This window comes from Mirounga angustirostris, unplaced genomic scaffold (assembly GCF_029215605.1).
Source record: "Mirounga angustirostris isolate CCGP_5_RB_7025 unplaced genomic scaffold, mMirAng1.0.hap1 SCAF_11, whole genome shotgun sequence".
NCBI lineage: Eukaryota > Metazoa > Chordata > Mammalia > Carnivora > Phocidae > Mirounga > Mirounga angustirostris.
In genome coordinates, this window is record NW_026991719.1 from 27977370 (window position 1) to 27998858 (window position 21489).

General features: G+C 36.9%; 1 protein-coding gene and 1 non-coding gene across 9 annotated transcripts in view; one reads left to right on the forward strand and one right to left on the reverse strand.

Moving 5' to 3' along the window:
- DMD (dystrophin) overlaps positions 1 to 21489 on the reverse strand; it is a 2113108-nt gene that overhangs the window by 1415351 nt on the left and 676268 nt on the right. For all 8 annotated transcript variants that reach the window (XM_064573900.1, XM_064573902.1, XM_064573903.1 and 5 more), the window contains one exon: positions 14343 to 14518. In XM_064573900.1, the coding sequence (XP_064429970.1) occupies positions 14343 to 14518 (176 nt within the window). The remainder of the gene's footprint in view (positions 1 to 14342; positions 14519 to 21489) is intronic.
- Positions 17521 to 17627, forward strand: LOC123851313 (U6 spliceosomal RNA). Its single transcript, XR_006792538.1, has one exon. It is a non-coding gene; the product is annotated as a U6 spliceosomal RNA (small nuclear RNA).

Below are 21489 nucleotides of genomic sequence, written 5' to 3' on the forward strand. Positions count from 1 at the left end.
AAAGATATAGATAAAATTGTGTAAAAAGAACACGTTAGTAAGACACCCTCAGATGCACAGTTAAAATGCCTTCAGCCATCTGAATACACACACCAAAGTACCTTAAAGTCATAAAACAGAGATTCCCTGGAGAAAACATCTTCAATTCGGGGAGACACGCTTAATCCAAATAATAAGGCAGCATTTTCTGGACTTCGCAACCCAGTAGTTTTTCCCCAGTTCATTAATTATACCTCATTTTTGAACATTTATAAATAGGCAGACACTCATGCTCTATAAATCTGCCTATAATTATATTCCTGTATATCTAGATGTTAATTTTACACTCAGTCACATTCAAAGGAAAAACAGCATTTTAAGCATCTTGTTCATGTCACATGCTTTCATAAAGAAAAAATTTATATCCCATGATAATAGTTATTCTCATTTTTATTTTATAGATAGACCATGAACACAGAGATTTAGAAACTGAGAAACCTCCTTTATTTTCAACACACTATGAAGCATGGAGTTAAGATTCAAAACTAGGCCTTTCTAAATCCAGAGATTTCTACTTCTTTTCCTTTGTTCTAAATGTAAAGAAAACCTATATTTTTTATATATGAAGGAAAAGTCAACACAAATTTCCTTTTTGTTGTTTCCTTTTAAAGCCAAGGAGTGTGCAAGCATGTGGACAAAAATGGCATGACATGGAGGACTGGAAATAAAATGTTGCTAAGCCATAGATGCCTAGAGCCTATTTTTCATTTTCAGTAAGTTGAAAGTCCCTGTGAAACACAGTTCTGTGCAAGAAAATCACCTTAACACAGGTTAATAGAATTATTCTGTTAAGTGAAAGATGAAATCTTGTCATAGTAATAAATCTATAGTAAAAGCTGGTAGTTACTACTATATATAAATATATAGTATATAAAGCTATACATAAATATATAGTAAAAGCTGGTAGTTACTACTGTGCTATTTTAAAATTTGATTGGAGTCTCTAACATTAGGACAGTAATTCTAAACATTCTCATTAACCTTAACTAGGATCCTTAGCTGCGTAACTGATACCCCCATGGCATTATTAAATAGCTGCCATTCCTAGTTTATTTTTACTTTGGAAAAATCCCCAAATTTCCACAGATGACAAAGGTTGATATTCACGACACATAATGGGGTTAAGACAATGGTTAACACTTAATGTCTTGCACTTGGAAAAAGGGTTCAATTATTAGGACCCCCATTTATGCCTTGATGCTAAAAAGACACCTAACTTTGAAAGAATGTTCCTTTTCACTGAAAAAGCTCTCTATATTTATTTATTGTTTGTTTTTGTTTGTTTGTTTTTATTAACATATAACGTATTATTTGTTTCAGGGGTACAGGTCTGTGATTCATCAGTCTTACACAATTCACAGAGCTCAACATAGCATATACCCTCCCCAATGTCTATCACCCAGCCACCCCATCCCTCCCACCCCCCACCACTCCAGCAACCCTCAGTTTGTTTCCTGAGATTAAGAGTCTCTATGGTTTGTCTCCCTCTCTGGTTTAAGCTCTCTGTATTTAAAGACAGTCAAAGGCTCCAATGGGACCCTAGAGTCTATGAGACTTCAGAATGTAGAACTGTCATAATCTAGGATAAGTGCCGAGTTTTCATACACAGACCTCAACAAATTTTTAAACAGTCTCAGTAAAGCTTTTAATTTCAGCTAAATAATTTGACAAAATCACCTTTAACTTCTCATTAAAAGATAGCATGATAGAGCTTGAGAATATGGCATCTTGGGCTAGATGCCTGGGTTCAAATCCTAACCAAACTGCTCCCTATAAACTTTGCAAGCAGGAGCAAGTCAACTGACCTTTCTGTGCCTCGTTTTCCCCATTGGCTAAAAGGGGGCAATAATAATAATAGAAAAACACTTTATGCCATTTAATGTTTACATATGTTAACATGTGCAAAAAATATGTAGAGGAGCACCTGACATGTGGTGGAAGCCATATTTGTGTTAGCCGCTATGATCACTGCCTTCCGTGACTCTTTCTTACTGGGTTTAAGCCAGCCCTATGCTACTTTTCACATTATCTTCTTTTGTTAAGAACTGGCAGATTATAAGCTATTACTGTAACCACAGGAATAAAAACTGTATCCATATCTTGGCTGTTGTAAATAAGCATAGGGGTGCAGATATCTTTTCTAATTAATGGTTTTGTCCTCTTTGGGTAAACACCAGGTAGTGGAATTATTGAGTCATAGGGTAGTCATATTTTTAATTTTCTGAGGAACCTCCATACTGTTTTCCACGACAGCTATACCAGTTTACATTCCCACCAACAGCGCGTGAGTGTTCCTTTTTTACCACATTCTTGTGAACACGTGTTATTTCTTGTCTTTTTTATTTTAGTCATTCCGACAAGTATTAGGTGCTATCTCTCTGTGCTTTTGATTTGCATTTCCCTGATGATTAGTACCCAATGATAGACAAATAGATAAGGAAGATGGGGTATATATACACAATGGAATATTACACAGCTATAGAAAAGGATGAGATTGTGTCATGTGTAGCCACATGGATGGATTCAGAGGGTATTATGCTAAGTGAAATAAGTCAGATTGAGAAAGCCAAATACCATATGATTTCACTCATATGTGGAAACTAAAAACAAAACAAATGAATAAACAAACATAAGGAATATAGTCAATGATATTGTAATAGCATAGTACAGTGACAGATGGTAGCTATAACTCTGGTGAGCATAGCATAACATATAGAGAAGCTGAATCACTATGTTGTACACCTGAAACTAATATAACATTGTGTGTCAACTATACTCAAATAAAAAAAAAATAAACTGCAAAGAAAACCATAACAAAGACAATAAAACAAATAAATAAAAATCATCAACAGCCAAATAATCTCATCTATTGCATCCTTTATTGCAATAAAAGGCAAACTATGGCCCATGAGACAAATTCGGCCCACCACTTCATTTTGTAAACAAAGTTTTATTGGAACATAGCCATACTCATTCATTTACATATTGTTTATGGCTGCTATCTCACTATAGCAGCAGAGTTGGGTACTTGCAAAAGAAACTACATGGTGCTCAATGTCTAAAATAGTTTCTGCCTGGTGCTTTATACAGCAAGCTCTCCCTGCTCTATAGAGTAGAGTTGAGATGGTCTATCTCTCCCAACACCCAGGGAGGGTCAAAATGGTATGGTTCATAGCAGCTATATTGCTTTGCTCTCTCTCAAAAATATGCCTTGGCTCGCCGTGACCAGAATTAAAGTCTACATTCCTCAGTCTGGTAAAGAGTACCTTTTTTTACAGTGAACTCAACCTACCTTTTCAACCTCATCCCTTACTTCCTCTTTCCAATACCTCATACTTCTGCTTTAGGCAAACAGAAACACAACCCTGTGTAAGTGCCAACTGTATACAGGCTTGTAGGACAGCCTGTATTTGAATTATCCTTTCCCCTCACCTTGAGTCCACATGCCCCTATCCTTTAAATGTCTACACAGATGCTAATGTCTCTGAGCTTTCCACGTTCAACTCCAAGCAGGAATTAACCTTTCCTCCTTACAACTTTTCTACCATCGTATTGGTACTTCTTCATGACATAGCTTATGCTACAGTGCAATCTTCATGAAGGAAGGACTAAGTATAGTTCCCAGATATAGCAACTGGAGTGCCTGATAAATCATAGCAATTGATTAGACATTGGTTGAAGGAATATGGAAATTAGCAAAAAAACTAACTTTGCTGTCACTATGTTCTTGAAACATGGTGGACTCATACTGACTACAGGAGTGTTCAAAGTACCCCTCCACACATTGGATGGTGCCTTGGACCCTGTGGGAGGCAATTTAAACTTTAAATACTCTCAGTGTGAAAGCTCACTGAGTTTAAAGGACTTCAACATGCTTTTATGTTGTGGGTCTTTAAAGTTTAAATAACTTCCAGTCAAGGTTCAGAGACGATATAGTGCAATGCAGAAAGCCATTTAAATCTGGCGTATACTTACTGCCCCACTGCCACTTCCCTAGCATCATGAATTGTTTCAATCCAATGATTTCTTTTAGTGAGCATCTCTATGAACTTTAGTTAAAACACAAAGCAGAACTCACTGCTCTACACAAAGCTAGGGTCTTAGTTAGCTCAGGCCAACATAACAAAATAATTGACACTGAGTGGCTTAAACAACAGAAATATATTTTCTCAGAGTTCTGGAAGCCAAAAGTTCAAGATCAAAGTGCCAGCATGGTCACTTTCTGGTGAGAGATCTCTTCCTGGTTTGTAGATAGTCATCTTGTCACAGTGTAGCAGGGAAAAACAGAGAAAGCTCTCCAGTGTCCCTTCTTAGAAGGGTACTCATCTCATCATGAGGGCCCCACCCTCATCACTTCATCTAAACTTGATTATCTCACCCCATTTCCAAATGCCGTCAAATTGGAGTTAGGGCTTCCATACATGAAATGTTGGGGGGACACAATTCAGTCCATAGGAGCTAGGTGAAATTTTACCTGTATGTGGTAGCATAATGTATATTGATTTAGAGAGTTACAAGTTTCTGACCAGGGAAGACATAAGAATATTCTCAGAAGATGTCAGAACAAGAATATTTTCCATTGTAACACAAATGTAGTAATGGGAGGATAACTGCTCTAAATTAGTAATTGGGAACTCAGCCTTCTCCTGGGAAAAGGGTGTACATTTTTACCTAAACAATCAACAAGAGAGGCATGCATAATAAAATTTCCACAGTGTGAGGGCACACAGGGAAAATCATACAAATTCCATTTCAGAGATGAAGAAATAGATACTGAGTGAGGTTCAGTGACTTTCTTTAGTCACAAAGCACATGAGTGGAAGATCCAAGGCCAGAACCAACCTGGGCAGTCAGAAGTCCATACGCTCTCAGATCCACTCACCATGTTTCTCTTGTCCTCTCTCTGAGGGACATCTATTTCCCACCGTTGCTTGGTCTCTGGCTTCCAGTTAGGTTTGTCCAGTTGGAGGTACTGGCAGAATATTTGAGGTGGGAAGGAAGATGCCAAGAAATTTTTCCTCTGCACTCTACTTTTGGTAGCATTTCTAAAGCAGCTACATCTCCACTGTGGCTTAGCTTCCTTTAGATGGCTCCTCCCTCCATGGGTCCAAACTTCTGCCCAGCAGTCCTGACTATTGGAAGGCTCCAGCTTTGGGGTTCTGGGAACATCCCCTCCCTGCATTGTTCCTGGAGCTCTGGGGATATTAGAGTTTCCTACTGTTGCTAGTGTTTGGCGTTGCCTCATATCCCAGGTGCTTCCCAGTCTTCTACCACCTCCCTGTGTTAGGTTTCCTTTCTTTGAAACACCGAGAATGGTTTCTGTTTTCCTGATAAGACTCTGACAAAATATCCATTCAATATCCCATGAATATTTAGTGAATACCTGTGATGTGCTAACTTCTAGGTCATACATTGTAGCTCTAGAGTTGAAAATAAAGGACTCCTGGACTCAAGGAGTTTACTGGAGATACAGATGTGCAAAACAAGAATCATTACAGTAATATTCTCCAAGTGTTTAATGGAAGTATTGGCAAGGCTTAGAAATGCCTGGGAGGCTGGGTTACCAGAGAAACAAGGTAGTTAGCCGGGGGGTCCAAGGAATGTGAGAGTAGGCAAAGGGAAAAGGAGGAAAAGACAATCTTAGGTAGAGAGAATGGTAGGTGCAAAGAAACAGAAGCTTGAAGGAACATGGAGCATTGGGAGATCAGAGAGTGGTAAATTAAAGCTGAGCAGAGGACAGTGTCACTCACAATGTGGTTTGGGGCCAATCTGTGAACTATTTGTTAGTAGTCTGTGACAAGAAAAGTCACCAGAGTATAAATCCACCAAGTCACTAAGCATACTATTTCATCTGATTTCTTTTTAATTGCAAAACTTTCTGGACAAAGGAAGCAGTGCATTGATTTATATTCTAGTCCAAGCTCCTTATGTCACGGTGCCCTGGTGATGCACAGTTTGCAGACTATTTTGAGGAGCGCTGGCATACAAAGGAAACAGGCAGGGCAAAGGGAGTGAAGTTGGACAGTTAGGCAGCTCAAGATCAGAAAGGAATTTTTGTGCCAGGCATTTCAAGAATTATGGGTAGAGGAATGATCTAATTAAAACTGCATTTTCAGATAGCCCTCGGGAGGCTGTGAAGTGTATGAATAAGAAGAGTGAAAGTAGAGGCAGAGGAATGAGTTAAGAATTTCAGGCAGAAAATTATCAGAAACTAAAGTAGGATGAAGACTGCCTGGATATAAAGGAAAGAGCAAAGGGAAGAGAATTTAGGCATACTCGGACAGATTTACTGGGGTGGCAGATATCAGGACCACTGCAGATGGCTGCACAGGTTGTTCACTGCACAACTCCAGAAGGTGCTGCTCGTAGAAACTATGATGTGAATGGAGCTCTCTGCAGTCCACCTGCAGAACCACATTTGAAACTTCTGCAAGAAGGCCAGGTGTAAATGCCCAATAAACATTTAGATCACACGCATATGAACATCAGGAGGGCGGTGAAGCTGGAGATATTCATCTGGAAATCATCAGATATTGATGGCCGATAGAGACAAGACTATTCATGATACTGCCTTTTGGAGAAAGAACATGCTGTGAGAAGAAAATGATAGCAAAAGGTGAATCTTGTGACTATTAAAGAGATAAGGGGAGGAGACTGAGAAGCCATAGTTAGAAAGCAAGGAGGAGAAAAGAAACAGGAAGGAACAATGTCCCAGAAATGAAGGGAGAGGAAAATTTCAAGAAGGGACTAATCATCATCACTGTTGAGCACAGCGCGAAGGTCAAGAAGGACAAGAACTGAAGAGGGACCTTTGGACCCAGCAATTACGGAGCCCTCTGGTGACCTTGCTTAGAGCAGCTTCAGGGCTCGGTGGAGATGACTACAGCTTCAGGGCTGTATTAGAGGTAGTTAGAGGTAAGTTCAGATCTTCTGATTAAAAATCATCTTTTCTTGGCACTCAGCTACGCTTCTTCTACACTTCTTCTTTGAGATGAATAAATAATAAATATGACTACCATCTTTGTCACTCTGGGGACAAATGAAACTGCACGTCACAGCTCTGGGACTAGGGCCCTGTCTTTCTCCCTGTTGGCGTCCCTCTATGACTTGCATTCTCGAAGAGCATATTTTCATATAGCTGCTGCAGTGGGACAACCAGAGCTAAGTATACTATCTCATGGGACCAGGTTCCATTATAATGTGTTTCAGTTCATAGCATGTATCGGGCATCTACCATATAGAAGAGCCCATACCAGGTAAAGACTAAGATATGGACCCTGGTCCAGGGAAGCTTTGAGTCAAGTGGGTCAGACAGGCCTCTGAATAGATCATTTCAACATAAAGCAATAGAGGTGTCACCAGATGGAATGGGAGCATCACTTAGCCTAACTGGGAGTTGATGGTTCCTATCACTGAGCTCGGTTTGGGGGAAAAGAAGTAAGAGTCCGGTTGTAGCTGAGATGATGCTCCAGTGCACTGATCCACAAAACGTGGGCCCTGAACCAGAGGCATCAGCATAACCTGCGAACTTGCTGGGAATTAAGGCTCCCAAGGCACCACTCCAGACCTACTGAAGCCAAGTCTGGTAGGGACAAGTAACCTGTCTTTTCACAAGCCCTCCAGATGATTCTTCTGATACACGCTACTATAGGAGAACCACTGTTTTTGTGCAAGGGTCTCGAACTTTATGGCTTACCAGAATGACCTAGGAGCTTATAAAAGAGTCCTAGGCCTACCTGCAGAGTTTCTGATTCAGCAAGGCTGGGGTGGGCCCCCCAAATCCGCGTTTCTAATATGTTCCCAAGTGATGCCGCTGTGCCATGCACAGTGCTAAGAATGTTACTGCTCTAAGCGTTCTCTGGTCACTTAGTAGGCCTCTAGATTTCACATCCCTACATTCTCCAGCACATATTTATTGACTTATTCTTGACTTACATGACAAAATGATTTTAAGAATCTAAAACAGGTGGCTATCTTTTGGAATATCTGAAGATGGTATGTAAGGTTTCTATTCTTCACCAAAAACAGTTTCTAAACTGAAATTTGAGTCTATGACCAAGGTCATTTGATTCTAATACATCAAAAGAAGCAGGCCATAGCAACTGTAACACTGGAATAGAAATGAGGAGACTCAGCACTAGTCCTTATTTTGCAACTGAAAGCAAGTTATTTAACCTTCCCGGATTTCAATTAACCTGTAACTGTAGACAAGTCTACAGTCTCATCTCCTTAGATAAAAGACGCAAAGTTTCATTTTTCTGGGCCGTGCCAAGGGGCAAAAATGTTATCACTGAGACCAATACCCTGAGTATTTTAGGATCAACTTATCATATAGAAAATAAAAAAATTTAGCATAGACATATTAATCATCTAAATAGATCCTTGAAATAAAATAAAATATTTTAGTTTATGACTTCCAGATTATAATTTGGGAATCAAAGTGAAAATAAATATCTACCACAAAAATATTTTAGGCACTAGTCTTATAAAACTGCAGAAAGAGTCTTTTTTTTCCTAGAGTCTTATCTAACACTTATCTAACTTCCCCCCAACTGTGTGACATAAATTAATATCAGTCAACAGACATAAGAAGAAAGAAAACACAAAAGTGATTAAACTGAAAACTAAAATAATAATGCAGGTATGCAATTGCCTGGGCAATGTATTCTGCCATGTAGTAAGTGTGCAAAAAACAGAGAAAGCAAACTTTACACTCATTCTGCTTAGCCAAGAGAAGAGGAAGAGACTAAGTGAATTTAGGTATTTCTAAATGTCTCTATACTTCCCTTCAGGTCAAAGATACTCATTTATTAACACTATACTTGGGAAAATTATCTTTACAGAGATGGCATTTACTTAAAAAAAAAAAGATTCAATTTGCCATTGGTTTCACCTCGTTGATACAAAAATGTAAATGAAAGCTGTTGTGAAAGTCTCTTAAAATAACTGCTACATGATTAGGAACTAATTTCCTCAATAAATTCCAATTAACTAGTTAATAGATCTAGTTTTAACATAGTCTGAGTTCCATACTCTAATAATTACCTTTATTTAAAATAATATCATTAGGGGCGCCTGGGTGGCTCAGTCGTTAAGCGTCTGCCTTCAGCTCAGGTCATGATCCCAGGGTCCTGGGATCGAGCCCCGCATCGGGCTCCCTGCTCTGCGGGGAGCCTGCTTCTCCCTCTCCCCCTGCTTGTGTTCCCTCTCTCGCTGGTCTCTCTCTGTCAAATAAATAAATAAAATCTTTTAAAAAAAATGAAAATAAATAAAATAATATCATTGAACTGCAGGGATAAATTACTGTTAAAAATAATTACCCTGTGACCCAAGATCATTAACACTTTTGTATATCTTAGTGTAAGGAGGACAATTTATGCAGTAAATACAACGAAAGTGGAAACTGTATAATTATTAAGGAATCAACTAAACACATCTTAGATGTTTAAAAAACTAATGTGGTACAAAGCTGAATATTAAATCCCTTAATAGTTTTGAGTAAAAAACGGTATCCTAATGGGTAAAGATAGAATTACTAAGGATTATTAAAATGTTCATTTGCTTCTTATTAAGAACAATTCCATGAAGAACTAGGTAAAATTCTGAAGTGCAAATATTAGAATATAAAATTTTAGTTATCTTAATTGAACTGCATTATTCACTCTTTCAATAAATATTCATTGATTATTATATGCATGGTACTATATACAGAATCTAGGTAAAAAATAAAGGATAATAACAGGACTTCTTTGTTGTAATTGATGATGAGAAAAATTTATGTAGGTGACATTAAGGCATATAGTGAAAGACTGTAATGTAATGGTGCCTGGGTGGCTCAGTCGGTTGAGCAGCTGACTCTTGATTTTGGCTCAGGTCATGGTCTCAGAGTCCTGGGATGGAGCCCCATGTCAGGCTCCACACTCAATGGAGGGCCAGCTTGGGGATTCTCGCTCTCACTCTCTCTCTCTGCTCCTCCCCCACCTTGCACACATGCTCTCTCTTTCTAAAATAAAAAAAATCTTTAAAAAAATAAAGAATGTAATTGAATTTACTGGCTGAGGTGGAAAGACTCTGGGGAAGTAGAAATAAAATTGCTGGGACAATAATATTGAATATCATAAGAAGTTATTTGTGCTTTATTCTGGGGGCAACTGGAGTTATGAAGATCTCAAGTCTGGAGGGTCAGCCTAAAAGTCCCATTTTAGGGGCACATGGGCAGGCCAGTCAGTTACATGTCTGCCTTCAGCTAAGGTCATGATCTCAGGGTCCTGGAATCCAGCCCCATGTGCGGCTCCCTGCTCAGCGGGGAGTCTGCTTCTCCCTCTCCATTTGCCCCTCCTTCCTGGCTCATGCTCACGCACCTTCTCTCTCTCTCTCTCAAATAAATAAATAAAATCTTTTTTTTTAATGCCACATTTTAGGGGCTCCTGGGTCAGTTAAGTGGCTGCCTTCAGCTCAGGTCATGATCCCAGGGTCCTGGGATCGAGCCCCATGTCGGGCTCCCTGCTCAGCGAGAGCCTGCTTCTCCCTCCCTCTGCCTGCCTCTCTGCCTACTTGTGCTCTCTATCTCTCTGTCAAATAAAGAAAATCTTTGAAAAATAAAAATAAAATGCCACACTTTAGATATATTAATTTGAGACGGATTAATCAGAAAGGGGCCAAGGCTTAGCACATGGAAGTATATGGCTTAGGTTATGGAGTTTCAGTTAGAATGATCCGGAGGGAAATGACTGAAATGGTCATGTGCCCAATAATATACTGCAATAGTAATACATAAGGGGCAAGGTAAGAGAGCAGAGATGGACAGAAATAGAGAAGTCAAGTGGTAAATTCTGTTTTGAAGAGGAAGTTGGGAAGGCAATTTTTTGTTATATTCTTTAACTTTGAGATGATGTTTTTATCAAGGGAATCTTTTTTCACCAATGGCACATGATCACCGTTTCCCCCCCAGCGCCACTGCCCCCTCTACCACCATCACCACCTGGACCACCGTCTCCACCACCACCTCTGCCATGTCTATCACCTCCGCCGTGCCTACCACGAATCCTGCCATGTCCACCATAACCAAAAGACAAGAATGACAGCCATCGAATTCCCTGAATTCCTCTTACCTTACAGGCACTATAGCAAACGCTTCCTACTTAAGCCTCACAGTTATTATTTTATAAAGCGAGGATAGTGAATTTGAGGTACAGGTATTAGGCAGTTTGCCTGCGATCATAAGCCAATAGTTAAAACAGGCAGGTTTCAAACTTGAGCATTTCTGATTCCAAAGTCCACACTTTCTTCAATATTTGCCACTCCTTCAGATTCACAGACAACAAATTATAATAAGTAAAATACCTGTACAGTGTATGAGTAACTAGGTGTGGTTAAATGGAGGCAACAGCTGTTTGCATTTGATTAAAAAAAAAAAAACACAAAAACAAAACTGAAGCGCTGACTAGATGCACAAGTAGAAGAACATAGTTTTAAAGAAATAAACATGAAATTTAAGGGAGAGAGTCAGATATAGAGCTATAAGTACAATCTGGGAGTCATTTACTTAAAGCCAGACTTGAATCAAGGTAAGGAAGCAATTCAAATAAAGAAATGGAAAGAGGCAAAAAACATGAATTTATGAGATACTACCATGATTAAGCAAAAGGTCCTAGAGCTTTCTGTTAGAAAACAAGTCTGTGGTAGGGATGGAACCAGCAGTGTGTCAGAGAAGCTGAAAAAGGAGATCATTTTTAAAAGATGAACATTTAATGGATTGTCAAGACTACAGTCTTGACAGTTAAAATCTAGGAGTTCTCACATGATCAAGAGATGGAAACTAGCTACTGTGAAGCTTACAGTCATATTTGTACGATGCCTCTTGAACCATTACAACATTTTAACCAGATTCCATCCTGTAGACAATTACCACTTACTGAACTGAATTGTCCTAAATGTTCACTTGTGTGTGTTCTTTATTCAGTACAAATTTATTGATCTAGAGTCTTATACAAAGCATCCATATTATTGTACTATCCAAATCTGGACATATTTGAGAGTGAAAGTTGATGTTATATATAATTATGATGTCACAAAAGACATAACCTGGGATGGATTCAGGGAAACCAAGATGTAAGATCACCTTAGTCATATATCTACTGAAGAAACATTTTAGTACCCCAACTAGGTTCTGTGGTAGGCTACCTCAGTTGAAATCCTGGCTCAGGCACTCTGTAGCTGTGTATAATAGTGATAATAGCTATACTTATCCTGTAGGATAATTGGGAAGAATAAACACGCTAAGCAAATAAAGCATTTAATCTAGCACTGAGCACATAACAAAACCATCAATAAGTGTTAGTTTTTGTTTAAGTAATATATCCTTTATGTTCTCAATTGGTCATCTCATTTCAGGCACTTACAAAAACTGCTGACAACATATGATGCAAACAGAATTTAAGAGACAAAATATTTCATCACTAGCCACACTTTCCTGAAAACAAAAAGTAATCAAAACACATTTTTCTTAACCAAATACATTATCCGAACAAGCCAAGAATATGCTTGGCAGGAGCCAAGAGAGAGACTGACATGAATCAACCTGCTCTGCTAATTTCTGTATTAGGAGAATCTTGAACATATTAGGTGGGTAAGACAACTAGGTTTCCATACTGCTCTCCTTGGAAAATTGTTGGAGAGCTGTTGGGTTGTTGCAAAGGATCCATAAATCCATATCTCCACTAAGCATTGTCTGCAGACACATACTTAACATGATGTGAAATTAACATCTATGGTATTGGGTTAATAAAGAGCAGATTCATTAAGAGCTTTACAGATTTATTTTTGCCATTATGTTTTTTCTCCATCAATGTTAAAATTTCAACTACTACCATGAGCAGAGTCCTTGAAAGTTGTTGCCCCAAATAGAACGTTAATTCTTAAAGATTCAGAGAACCATTTGACTAGAATCAGGGGCCCTTCATCTATGAGGGGCCAGATAGTAAATATTTTAAGGCTTTGTGGACCATACAGTCTCTGTGACAACTATCCAACCCTGCCTTTGCAATGTGAAAGCAACCACAGATGACATATAAATAAATAACTATGGCTATGTTTCAATGAAACCTTCTTTATGGACACTGTCATCTGAATTTCATGTAATTTTCACGTCAGGAAATATTCTTCTTCTTTTGATTATTTCCCACCATTTAAATGTGTAAAAATAATTCTCAGCTTGTGAGCCATACAAAAGCTGGCAGCAAGGTGGATTTAGTCTAATGGCTTTAGTTTGTTAACCACTGGACAAGAGGATTCACTCAGCCACGTAGATGCAACCAGGGAGAAAAGCCTAGCAGTTGACTGCATAATTATGAAAGCAGGTTATAAATCACAGATTAAAAGAGAAGTATTGAAAGTCCCAAAAAATATACTTGAGTAACTTCTCTAGGTGTTTTTTTTTCCTTTGCCTAGAACATCTGATGTGCTATTTTTAGGTATGTGTTCTTCTTCTCATACTTCTATACTCGTGTATACATAAATTCTAATGTCAAGTGTTCCATGCCTTCCTAAACATATGCTGCTTAGAAACATAAGGCAGATTTTAATGTTCTTTCTTAATGTTAGAATGATAATAATTGCAGTGAAAAAAAATTGTACCTTTTTATGACTTTCATGCTAGTTTTGCATTTATGAAATTTTATTCTCATCATTTTAATATAGCCACTGATGTACCTAATACCTAACTTATCTATAATGTCTAGCTGAAAATATCCACAAAAAGATGAGTTAAAAATTCTAACACCTTCAAGATAAGACTTTAAAAATATCAAAGAACAGGAAATCTATTGTGTAATTACTCCTGATTTAGGATGTGCAGATTGAGACATTATGTTCTCATAAACTAGCAGAATGGATCTCATCTATTATAGGTGTACTTCTTCTTCATGAAAGTGTACTTTCTACTACTGGGAAAAAAAGACATTTAATGCAAAGGGAGGCACTGAACAAGTAGGTTCTTTGTAAGAGAAAAAAAAAGAAACTTTCAGGATAAAATGAGTCCATGGCAGTTCATCACACGTGGTTTCCTCTTTTAATCCAGAAAACAATATTTCCACTGAGCATTCAGTTTTGGTTGGGATGGTGATTCCTTGGGCAAATTTTAAAATTTATTTCACAATTTTCTAACTTAACGGCCATGTCAGGTACCTGAGGCTTCTGGAAATATTGTTTAAGTAAAAACACTGCGATCCAAACAGCTATAAATGCTTTCCTGCTTAACAATTACTTTTTGCTTGAGGATAAAGCCATGAATAAGAGCCTCTCACCTTTTCCTAATTTCCGAATCCACAATAATCTGCCTCTTCTTTTGGGGAGGTGGCGGTGGCAGTTCCTCTTGGGCATGCTTTACCAGAATTTGTTCCCTCGTGGTCACCATAGTTACCGTTTCCATTACAGTTGTCTGTGTTAGTGATGGCTGAGTGGTGGTGACAGCCTGTGAAATCTGGGAGAAGTATTGAAACAGAGGTCACACACTGTTTGAAAGACTTCAGTAAAGCCTACTTGGAGTGGTGAAGGAAAATAATGAGAAACTGTTCCTGCTTGTTGGTAAATTGACCTTCAGATCAAAATAGCACCATATTGAACCCAAATCAAATTGTTTTATCTGACTTAAATTATGTTGACTTAAATCACAAAGGAAAGTCATCTCAAAACCGGAAGTAAACTTAGTGTCTCTTCAATTTATTGGTCAAACTATGGAAAATAAAGGGGGGGAGGCAAAGGAACAAAACCTAAGTTTTGTCAGAGTGTCACTCTGACAGTTAATTAAACATGCTGTTTTAAGTGTTTACCACGTTAATGTAAATTTTACTAAGGTATCCCAGCACCAATTTCATCACCTTGACCAACTACAGATGTTTATTAGTGTGTTGAATGCATCTTTGGTTATCATATATAGTAATTAGTTATAGTCCATAAATTTTTAAATAAAATCTTTTGAACTTTACAATAAGTGACTTTTTAATCAAATAAGTACAATGTCCTTTAAAATTACAATAAAAGGTTAACATAAAGTGCCTATTAGTCCAGTACATTTAACCTGAATGTTATTCAAAAGCTAAAAAGCACACCACCCTTGTTTAACTAATGAGTATGTTAAAATATTTGAGTCTCCAAAGTTAGCATTAAAGATACTTCCTGGTTTAGAATCACGCTAACTTTGTGTTCATACTTCTAAAAATTATCTTTTAAGCACAGATCATCACTCCTTGGAATAATATGGTGTGTGACCCAAATCCTGAGAAGCCATCACCTCAGTAAATGGGCATTACCAGATTAGCTATATAATGGCGAGATACTTTTCCTTCCTTCCTCAACCACCGCTCTCTGTCTCACAGCCCTCCTGTTATTAGAACTGAATAGTTACCAGTTGAGATGTTAATCATTATTACCCTTTTAGTAATCTAAATCATTTGGAAGACCTATTTACAAAGAGACCAAAACAGGCCTGCATTAGATCCACTTATAGTTACTTGATATGCACAGAGCCAGGGATCCGGTTGAGGTCAAGATTACTTTGACTGACTTTCCTGAACTTGCCAAGAAATAATGGAAAGGGTTTGGGATAACCTCCGTGCCTCACACATGACTGATTCCTTCAATGGGGAGGAAATCAGAGAAGCCTCAGGATCTTCTTATTGCAGCTTCCGAAGAGGCAATTGACAGTGGAGTAATGAAATCTTTTGTCATGATGTCTTGGGTAAAAATTGCTTTTGACAAGGGTAGAAGTGCTACCCTTACACATGTCAAGGCCTTAGAGACTTCTATTTTGGTAGCCTAAATAGTTTTTTTTTTAAGGACATTAAGAGGTACTGAGTTTCTGCCTATGTCAAGACAAGTTTTATCTTCTTTAAGATCTCCATATATTCATTATTTAGAATCCATCATTGAGCCTCAAACAATAATTATATAGTCTGTTGACAAGTTATACCAAAATGAAGGCAGAAAGTAACACAGCTGTTAAAAAAAATGCTTAAAATATAACCTCAAACCTACCTGTCTTTAACCCAAAATGATCATTACATGATGAAACTAAGTTTACCCTTAATTTAAAAAAAATGTCATTTTTAAGGAGGATTCCAAGAGCATTTAATTTTTTCAGAGTAATATTTTTTAACCATGAGCAAGTTATTTTTGCATACAATGATGGCTTGAAGAGAATATAGTTCAGGGGGAAATTTTCTAATTTTGTATGTGGAGGCACCAGAATGCAGAAATTCTGAAAATGCAAACATATTGTTTACAGTTGTATCTAATGTTATGAAACATTTGTGCTACTGGATACTTGGCTGTGAAGTTAATTCCTGTAGTATTATATTTTCTCATTGATATTTCTGAAATTGGGTAGATGGGCCCACTGAGAGTAAGGTATGGAGAAATGGCAACATCATATACTACAAAAAGGCCTTTAGAAATATAGAAAACCTTCTAAGAAAAACCAATCATTTTTAATAAAATAATAGTAAGACATAAATCTGTAATTGTTCTACACTATAATCATTACTGTACTATAATTGAAAATACTCCTTTGTTTCCTTTGGGATGGAATAATGAAAAAAAAAAAAAAAACAACTGTGCATTGACCCTGTAACCATAGGATATAATTTGTTATATATAACAAACTAATAATTACTTTCAAAACCTACTCCATATAATCAGAATAAAAACCAAATGGTCGTGTACTAAATTTCCCCATGGCTTTTAGTTATTGACTGTAAACACTTAATTATATGTTAGAATCATTAGAAATATAGACAAGGAGGGATTATGGAGGTCATTTAGTATAGCTTTCCACTTACTGTAGGATTTACTACTCCCAGAAGCAGATAACTCCTTCTGGAATATGGCAGCCAATCTTCCCATTGGCAAAGTTTTTACACCTAGTAGAAGCCTCCCTTATTATGGCTCGGTTCATTTAAAGTTTGTTTTGAATCCTGAACCAACACAGAGTAAATTGAGTATTGTTTCTATCCGACAGTCTTAAAGATCTGAAGATTGATAATCATGACTCTGATAAATCTTATTTCCAAGTTTTAAAATGTCAGGTATTTGCTAGAGTTAGATTTATTCTGATTTTGGTGCTCTAAAACCTAGGTTTCCTGACTTTGGACATCATATTTAATTAAAGCAATCTAAACTTGTATGAGTTACTCAGCAGCGGAATCATGTTTTAATTAAATTCCAGCCTGTATTCTATATGTATCACTACAGAATATTCAGAAATGAATAAAACAGAATCTTGATTTTTAGGGAACTTACAGTATAGTAGTGAAGGTGACAAACACACACATAATTGCGAGGCAAGGTGGGTGCTACATGAAAAATACAAGTATGCAAAATGATTACCTGCACTGAACATATAGTAATCAAGGCAGTTTCTTTTTAAATGTTACAAAAATAAATTTCCCTCAGCCGGGATCCTCACATTTAAATGTATCTAATGCTGTGCTCGCTTCGGCAGCACGTATACTAAAATTGGAACGATACAGAGAAGATTAGCATGGCCCCTGCGCAAGGATGACACGCAAATATGTGAAGCGTTCCATATTTAAAAATAAATAAAAAAATAAATAAATAAATGTATCTAATGCTACAGGCTGCATATAACACTTACCCTTGTCCACAGGATAAGGTATAATGGAAAAATGTTGGAAACAACTTAATGTCAGCAGGTACTGGCTTAAATAAATTATAGTACATGCATGTGACAGAGTTATTGTACATGTTTCAAATATTTTCAGTGCCACTGGAAAATGTTTACATTATAGTACTGAGTAAACAACACAAATGGTGGTTATGTTTTGGCAGAGAAAGCACAGATAATTTCTACTATGGACTAAATATTTCTGTATTCTTTCTATTTTCCAACTTTCTACAACAAAACATTTTCTGAAAAAGGCTGCATTTTCAGGCAGCGAAAACTTTCAGAATTTTTCTGTTCAAATTGCTGTTTTTAGGTCAGTCATACCTATGTATCTTTAGAACTAGGGAAATATGTCATCCAAATACATTAAAATAACTGAACATATATATCAGTAATAACCACTATCTGCTCTAAATGTTTGTAGAAAATTAAAAAAATTTTTTCTCTACTGAACCTTCTTACTCATAAGGTTACCTATGTTAGTTTCCAAAAGTTAAATTTTTCCATTGTGGGAAAAATTGGAAGAGCATCTGCCCATTCACTTGATAGTTCTAGGGTATACATCTTCTTGTATAATAAGGTTATATAATTTTAGTAGTTCCGGAGAAATCAAACTACTCTCAAACAATAAAATTCTTTCTTGCCATCTTCTCTTCCATTTGTTTAAAAACTCACATTTCGAAAAGGAAATATATGCGCATTCAAGCCCGTTTAAAGAATATAAAAAGGCATACGATGAAAGGAAACATTTCAACCACTGTCTCCGGTTTCACAGGGGTAACTAGTTGTCTTTATCCCCAGCTCTTACATTTTAAATTAACTTTGTGGGTGCTGGTTCTTTTTCTTTTATTTTGGCTATATTCTTAACTGCATCTTTTATTTTTCCAATTAATTATTTAAATATTCTTGCCTTTAAAAGTTCTTTGGGGTTACAGATTTCTACTTATTGCAATGTGAGATATTCTACTATTTGAACATTTAAAGAAATTTACTAAAAGAGATTCAAGCTATGAAGAATCGGTTATCTACTTTATCTTATCATTTTCATTATTATGAAAATACTAATTAAAAATACCTACCAATTACAAAGCACTTTGCATGTCCCAGGCACTATGCTAAGTGCTTTGCATTCATTATCTTACTTAAAATACTTAGAATAGTACATGCAATCCAGGCTTATTAAGTGGTAGCTGCCATTACCTCATGGACCCGAGAGTAAATACTATTATTATTCCCATTTTATAGATGAGAGGTAAAATTTCGAGGCAGATACAACTTGTAAGTGGCAGAGCAAAAATGTAAACCCAAGTCTCAATGTTCCTTTATCCCACTCTTAGTAGGTACGGTCACTTGATGCTATACCTGTTCAGATTTCTGAATGGTTATTTTCCTTTAAGCGGAGGGTGAGTTTATATATACACACATGCATATATGAAGTCAGAAGAAGATTGAAAAAAAAAAAGAAAATGCACACAATGGCATATGACCACCTTTTAATGCCCTTCAGCTCCTGATAAACTCCAATTAAATTTGGGAAAAATCAATCAAATTAAATACACCTGAATTTTTTAAACAATCTAATCAGGTTGACAACTGTGGATGAGGGTTTTTTGCTATCATTTTTATACACATAACTTTAGAGAGATCAATTGACTTTTAATGGGTATGGAAGAATTGTGGTTTTACAGTTTAAAATATACTGCATAATCATAGCAACAGCTTTAGCTGATAATTGGTAGCCAGGCTTAAAACCATCTCCACAGGCACGGTAGCACAAGGCTCAAATATCTGATGGTATAAGGATTTACAACTCTAAGCAACAGAAAGAATTTATGCACTGAACTTTATGAGAAACCTGGGGCAAAAGATCAAGTGCTCACAAAGGAAGGTGGATGATTAATCAAAAGGCTATAAAATACTCTATCCCATGACCAAGGCAGAGGAATTACCATAGCTAAGCAGAGCATACAAGGAGTGCTGAAGTTCATGAGAGTGGCTTGATAACTAAATTTCATTATTAAATTACTGTCTGGTTTTGATACTGATCATAAGGCAATATAACTTCTTGAAAAGATAACAACATTGGAATCATGAACACGCTTAGGGTCCATATTCAAAAGATATCAAAAAAGAAGTAATTCTCCTATTTGAAATAAAATATTATATAACAATTAAGAAGGTTTATTCTATAAAACTATCTGTTCAATTTCATGCATTTTGTCACTCACTTCATATTATCTTTTGTATAAATTGCCAGAAAGAAGAGAGTCATGTTGGATTTAGGATTCATACTAAACACAGATTTTGAGAGACTGTGAATTAACTGCATCTGCAAAAACTCAAGAAGCAATGACATTTTTTTTTTTCTGATCCACCTGACCTTCCTCTACATACCGTCTGACATGAAGTAATGAAACAGAGTCTTTAACTAGGCATGCAGATGATCAAGTGTACATTGAGGGGGAAATGCATATTTTTCTTTATGTGTTATTTTATTTATTTTCAGTAGAGAACAGATGTATCATATAGATGTTGAGTATTTTATCTTCAGAGTATTTTAAAATACAGGGTATTTGTGATGAGTTAAATGTACTCATTTCAGAAGTCAGTCTTATTTTTACAGGAAGAGATTTTTCTTTTCTTTTCTTTTTTTTTTTTAAAGATTTTATTTATTTATTTGACAGAGAGAGACACAGCAAGAGAGGGAACACAAGCAGGGGGAGTGGGAGAGAGAGAAGCAGGCTTCCCGCAGAGCAGGGAGCCCAATGCGGGGCTCGATCCCAGGACCCTGGGATCATGACCTGAGCCGAAGGCAGACGCTTAACGACTGAGCCACCCAGGCGCCCTGAGATTTTTATTTTCATTATCATCTTCCAGCTGACTCTGAGATTGATATAGCAGAGATAGTTGGAATCACTTCACCAATTACTTCAGAGTTTTATATAAAATTTTAAGCCAAGAGAAACATATCACAGGCATTGAGAACTGGAAGGACACTATGGAGATCTTCCTAGCCCAGACTCTCCATTTTATAAATAAGAAATGAGAGTGTCCAATAATTAACTCAGCTCTTGTCTCTTAAATTTTCAGTGCCTGCAGCATTTTATGTTGTTGTAGATAATGAATTATAAAATAAAAACTATTACATTGATATGCAAGGCCCATTCTCAAACATCTACTTTAGTTGGAGGCAGGAAAAGGATACAGTTAATTTACTTGGAAATTTTCTAATAAAACCTTTAACCTAAGCTATTAACTAAAAGATGTTCTAAAATTCAAGATGGTTAGTCCATGAATTTAGATAGTCCTTTTTTTTTAATTTAATGTAATTTTATTATGTTATGTTAGTCACCATACAATACGTCATTAGTTTTTGATGTAGTGATAGTCCTTGAAAAAGACAGAAACCTAAAATAAATCAAGGGATTTTATTTTAATTCTAGGTTTTATAAAACCATTTTTTTAAATTGGCATCAGGCTGATTAGGCTTGGAGAACTTTCAGTAACCAAGGAAAAGGGGTTTTCAACAGAAAGGCTTTAGAGTATTTTTAATTAAAATCATTGGCAGGGGTGCCTGGGTGGCTCAGTTAAGTGTCTTGACTCTTGGTTTCGGCTTAGGTCATGATCTCAGGGTCCTGGGATTGAGCCCCACATTGGACTCCATGCTCAGCAGGGAGTCTGCTTAAAACATTGCTTGAAAGGCAAATAAAGAAATATTCATCTTAATACCTTTGCATCTCTGTATTTGCGTTTCTGGTATTACTAAAAAT